This window comes from Notamacropus eugenii, chromosome 1 (assembly GCF_028372415.1).
Source record: "Notamacropus eugenii isolate mMacEug1 chromosome 1, mMacEug1.pri_v2, whole genome shotgun sequence".
Lineage (NCBI taxonomy): Eukaryota > Metazoa > Chordata > Mammalia > Diprotodontia > Macropodidae > Notamacropus > Notamacropus eugenii.
Window position 1 is genome coordinate 427,876,043 of NC_092872.1, and position 6,006 is coordinate 427,882,048.

General features: G+C 38.2%; 1 protein-coding gene across 2 annotated transcripts in view; it reads left to right on the forward strand.

Moving 5' to 3' along the window:
* Positions 1-5,301, forward strand: part of RPN2 (ribophorin II) — an 83,414-nt gene extending 78,113 nt beyond the window's left edge. For both annotated transcript variants that reach the window (XM_072631517.1, XM_072631514.1), the window contains exon 17: positions 5,034-5,301. In XM_072631517.1, the coding sequence (XP_072487618.1) occupies positions 5,034-5,061 (28 nt within the window). In that variant the 3' untranslated portion in view covers positions 5,062-5,301. The remainder of the gene's footprint in view (positions 1-5,033) is intronic.
* The last annotated feature ends 705 nt before the right edge of the window (positions 5,302-6,006 follow it).

Below are 6,006 nucleotides of genomic sequence, written 5' to 3' on the forward strand. Positions count from 1 at the left end.
ATTTTCTATATGAGTTCACTGAGATAGGCCAGTGTCAACAGGGTGTCAGCCCCTGGCTCCCCGCTTCCCTGGCCTTTAGAACCTTATCTGATACATCGCCCTTCTCACTAATGGACTCCGAGCTCCTGCCAAACTGGACTATTCACCTCTCCTCCCACCCCCCTACATGTGCAATTTCCCATTACTGTGCTTAGGACACCGTTTCCTATGACTAAAATGTCCTCCTCCACCCAAATTCTCCTTTTGAGATCTTCTTCCTTTGAAATCTTTGAATTCTTCCAGACATAGCAGAAATATTAACATCTCCACAAAGCTTATCCCAATTCCCCGTTGGAAATATTTTCAACTTCCCACAGAATTCTGTTTATACTTTTTATTATATTATGATTCTTTTGTATTTTTGCTATTTATACTATATCTCTGCTGCTAGAATGTAAACTCCCTGAAGGTTGGTACTAGGTATTATTGCTTTTTGTATCTCTCCCAGTCCTGAACACAGAGTTCTTTGTACATAATAAATGCTTGATAAAGGACTGCTGAACTGCATTACAATGATCTAGAGGATGAAGGAATGGCTATATGAGGATAAAATTAAAAGATACTTTAGTCTGGAAAGATTAGACTACGTAGTATGGATGGGTAGCTGGAAACATGATTACAGCTTGAAAAATCCTGAAGGGTATAAATGGGAGGAACACAGACTTATCACGTCAAGCTTGGAGAACTCATTACCCACCCACCCAGGAAGGTAGAAGGAGTTTCTAGACAAAGGAAATCTCAAATATGGGGTGTCCACAAAGTCTTAGTGCAGTTTTAAACTTTAATAGCTTTAAAGGTATGAAGTGTAAGTAAAGACATAAAGTTACCAGAATCTTTCAGAATAAGGTAATATAAGATCAAGCTTTTAGAAATTAAAACCACTCCTAACTCTAAAAGTTGGGACTGGCTAAAAATAGTAATCAGTTAAAAAATTCTTAGATTTCTAGGTGACAGATATACAAAAGAACTTCCTAGGTAAAGGTAACAGATATAAAGGGTATACACCCTTTTTACAATAACATCCTTGGAACAGAGTACTGCAGTGTCTTTGTGAAACTATTAGGAAGAGGAAAAAGAATGCTGGGCTCCTTGCTTCACATATTTTGTGCTCTGTGGCATAATCATGGGTAAGTGAAATATTGCAGTCATAAAATAGCACTGACAGCTTGAAACATAGAGTGTCAGAGATGGAAGGAATCCTAGAACATAGAACCTAACCTAGAATATTCAAATGCAGACCATAGAATGGCAGAGCTGGAAGGATCATAGGAACATAGTTTAGAAGAGACTTCAAAACTTATAGATCTTCTAGTTCAATCCCCTCATTTTACAAAGAAGAGAACCAGAGCTCAGAGGCAGGAATGGCCTCATTCAAGACCACACAGCTAGTTAGTGGCAAGGCCAGGTCTAGAACTCAGGTTTTCTGACTCCCTGTCTAACATTCCGCATCTTATAGATTGAGAAACTAAGGCAAAAAGTATTAAAGTGTCTTTTTCAAGGCTACACAGATTTAGTATTTCCCAGTCCCTTCTCTCACTCCCGAGGCAAGGTTATTTGATGAACTATTTCTGCCCTGTGAATTACCTCTCCTTCAGGAACCCATTATTAACTGAAAAACTTCCAGTCAAAAAAACAAAACAAAACTTCTCCTTGTTCTGCCTGTACTTATCTCATACCACATGCTAAGGACAGATCCTTCCTGCCTCTAATACGTGCATACCCAAAAGAGATTATACCAAAAGAGAAGATATAGGAGGTGGAAAGTGAGCCAGAATGCATCAAACTTGTGCCGTACTTATTAAGACATTCTATATAAAAGAATCCAGTGGGTTTTTTGGAAGAAGAAACTTCCATGACATTCAAATACTTTGATTTTGTAATAGGGCAATGGGAATGAACCCCATCCAGGGTATTGCCAGGAAATACTGGGCTCTCCTGCCTTTAACTTTATTTGTCAAAGCATGCCTCTTCAGCCTTGGAAGATTTACATAGGAAATCTTCTGGATTCCAAGGATTCAAGATTCCCGGTTTCAGAGATCCCCAGTCCCCCATTACAACCCAACTTCCTGCCATCTGGTGCTGCTACAGCCTCAGGATGAGGCCTGCTTCAACTCTGGATTAGCTGCTGTGACAACTCTGGTTGCTGTTTGCAAAGCCTCCCTTATTGTCCTCCTTGTTCTGGAGCCAGAAACTATACAGTAGTAAAGGTGTTATCATTAGTAACTAAAAGAGGTTCCATCTTGGAGCAAATAGAAGATAAGAGAAATTCAGCCATTTGAAGTATCTTGTATTGGGAATATGATGCTTATCTTTTTTTTTTCTGAGGAGAGGGCCATACTCTAAAATGTATTTCGCTATTCATGACAATCTTTAGAACCCCTGCCTCTCAAATGAAGCAATTCTTCCTGTATCCTAGGAACTGGAAGCTGGGAAAGTAATTTTAGAAATAGTAAACTCTTATTTTCCAAGGATGACCAGGGGTTGGGATGCTTTGGTTAATTGAATATTCTGGTTAACTGAGTTATCATTCTCTTCTCTGCCTTGGACCTTTAAAAGCTAAGGCCTTGGATGAAAACTCCACATACAGTGTTGGTGAATATATTCCATTAGCTAAAGATGTAAAATTACCAAGTCTTTCAGAATGAGATAGCATGAGATCAAGGGTTTTGAGAACAATAAATGATAAAGACTGAAAATGTGCAGTTCAATTTAACCAACACTGATTAAGCACTTGCTATATGCATAACATCGTACACAAGAGTTTTTGAGAATTCAATAAAATTTTTATAAGACTAAAATAAGATTAAGCATAATTCAACCTTTCTTTTAACATTCTGAAAGAACTTCTAGGACTTTAGCTCTTCAGGGTCATCATGAACATCATCAATTTTCATTGCTCAGTGTTTCTTCAATAATTTTGGTTTTTTAAGATTCTGAATCTTTTGGATTCTATAAAAATAGAACCTTACTATACAACAATTAGCAATCTAACACAAAGGATCTCAATGTCCACCAACCAGAGAGAATTCTCCAGATGATGGTTTTCATCAGACTAGGTCTCCTGAAGAAGACAAGCTGTCAGAACATATTCCCAGAAAGTGAGACTCACAAAGCAGTGCTTGGGAAGAAGAGCGGAGAAGCCTTATATTAGGAATGGTAACAATACTACTGTACTAACTCCCATTTCTATAGCTTTTTAAGGTTTATTAAGCACTTCCCTCATAGTAGCCTTGTGGAGTCAGAGGACCTGGGTTCAAATCTGTATGGCATTGGGCAGGTCACATAACCTCCCTGGGTCTCAGTTTCCTCAACTGTAAAATGAGTGCTATTGACTAGATAGCCTCTGAACTTTCAGTTCTAATCTATGATCCCAAATATCACTGTCCCCATTTCATAGATGAAGAAATAGACTGAATCTGTCTATTTGTGTTGGTTTATACTTGAAAGGCCCTGCAAACATATTCATCCTGATTAGATTTATAAAATCAATGTTAGCATTCAAAATAGAAGACAGTTAAAATGACTAATGAGGAAATAGTTCAGTTTCTAGGTAATTAATGGAAATTGTTGTTGGACAGACCAGTGAAAACTATGGATTTACAAAGCCTCTTAACTCTTCTCCTATTGTAATTTGTTTGGTTTTTAACTAGACTAATTTCAGTAGTAAAAGGAACTCCTAGAAAGAATACTCCCTCTACTAATGCAGATAGTAACCTGCTCTACAAGTCAGTCTTGGAGAGTTGTGGGTTGAGTAGGGGGTGACTGGGATGCTGAGTGATTTGTTCTGGATCACATAATCAGGAGGTGAATCTTAGCCTTCTGAGTTCCAAGGTTGGCTCTTAATCACTATACTCTCCTGCCTTTCTTCCCTATGTTGTTTTGATGGCATGTTTTAGAAGAAGAATCCAATCTTTGGGAGACTCTAACAAATTTACAGTCAGTTCTAAAATGCAGGAATTAGAAGGGAGCACGATGGTGGAAAAAATGGAGTTATTTGGAGTCGAAAGACCTGAGTTACCTGAGTGAACCTGCGTGACTCACGACAAGTCATTTAGGTTCTCTGATTAAACCTTATCTGGAAAATGAGAGAATTGGACTAGATGACCTTTGAGGCTCCCCTCCAGCTCTAAGACTATGGAATTTGTTATCGTACTATTGGGGTAAAGGAAATAAGTTTCCAGCTTCTTTATGGGGCCATTTGAAATGGCATTACAGCTGGGGCAGTCTGACCCACTTGGGATTCGTTGACATTGCCCTAGATTCAAAATGCCTTCAAGTTCTTTTGGCAGCATGTGCAAAAGCCCAAAAAAAGAATTATTTTTACCTAACCAGGGCCATGGCTGTACTCACCAGTCGCTTTGTAAAGAGGATTGCAGGTTGCCTTTGAGATTTCAGATGTTTTGAGTTTTTGAAAATGGCAACTTCTCTTCCTTGCTGTTCTTTGATGCCACTGGTGTTCCTTTATCCCCACTCTTCTTCTGCACAGGTCTCACTTTTTTCTTTACCAGGCCAACACGGTCCCAGAGCCTAATGAAAGGAAACGGGCAGAAATGCGCGGCTGTCTGTTTCCACCACCTTTCTGATAATGGTGTGTTCCAACTGCTGCCCAGAGCCCTGGCAGCTTTTATACCTACATTCTCTAGAGCATTTTCAGCGTCAGAGAGTCAATTACCCTCAAGTCCGTCAAAGGACTGTTTTTAGCATCCCATTTACAAACTGGAACTTGGTAAGGTGATGGCTCCCCACCCTCTCTTCCAATTTAAAATGTCTGACTGAATTCATCTGCTCTCCATATGTAAAGTGGTAAACAGTGCAAAAAACTCTTATTATTATCATTTTACTATTATGTCCTTCCTATCATTACAATGATAATTGTAACCACAACTAAAGTACAAATAACAGAAGGGAGTAAATGTGATATTCCAAGATTCAACAAGCATTTATTTATTTGAGGTAAAAATAGCCTTTACAATATTTCGATTTCTTTTTTTCAGCTTTTCAGCACAGACAAAGCAAGGTTAAAAGAAAATTCTTCTTTTCTTGGTGTGGAAATGCTTTTCCTGACTTTCTTGCTGAAGATCTCCGAAGGACTCGTTTCATGGAGGTGTTTGGGGGTTCTCAAAGGCTATGCCAATCAAGGGAAGGTAAACCTGAAGCTGGAATTTGCAGCTGGAAAATCTTCTAGTTTGACTGGCTCTGGACTGTATTTCAATCATTCAAGAATATTTCTCTATCTATTAAATTTATCTGTTTATTTCTTTATTGGCCTGGATCTATGATCTGATTCGTATAGGGACCTCTCCATAAAGAAACTCCCTTTACCTATAACTATTCATTAAGTTTGGAGAAGCTTATCACCACTAAGTTGGTTACAGGATATTGATTTCTTTTTCAGCCACAAAAATGAAATGTCTATTAAAGCATGAAAGGTCCTTATCTCTGATCTAGTTTGCAACAGAATTTGCCCAAATCCCTGAAATCACAGATCCAATAAGTATTAAAATACAATAGCTTCTCTGCTGCCTAACAAGATTTTTCTTTCTCACAGACTGAACAACTTTTAAGTCACCTCCTGTCTCTAAATCTAAGCACTACCAACTATGATTTACACCTGTTGTAGGTATGGTTTAATTCCTGAGCCAGAATCTCATAAGCATAAGCCTTCTCTGGCCAAGGAAGCAAACACCTGGAATGTTTTCGTAATCAAAGAAAAGATGCAAAGTTTTGGGAGCCTTTCTGGTTTTTTTTTTACATTTCACTAACCCACAGCTAAGAAACGATCCTGATGAAATATATAGATTTGAATAAAAAGGCTAGTTTCACAGAAGCAAGTCATGTACTTAGCTGGCACTGAGCAGTTATTCGAATAAATACACAGATATGGTACGTATATGTATGTGCATACATTTGTATACACACACATATACATGTGTGTATATATATATATATATGCATCAGATAGTATAA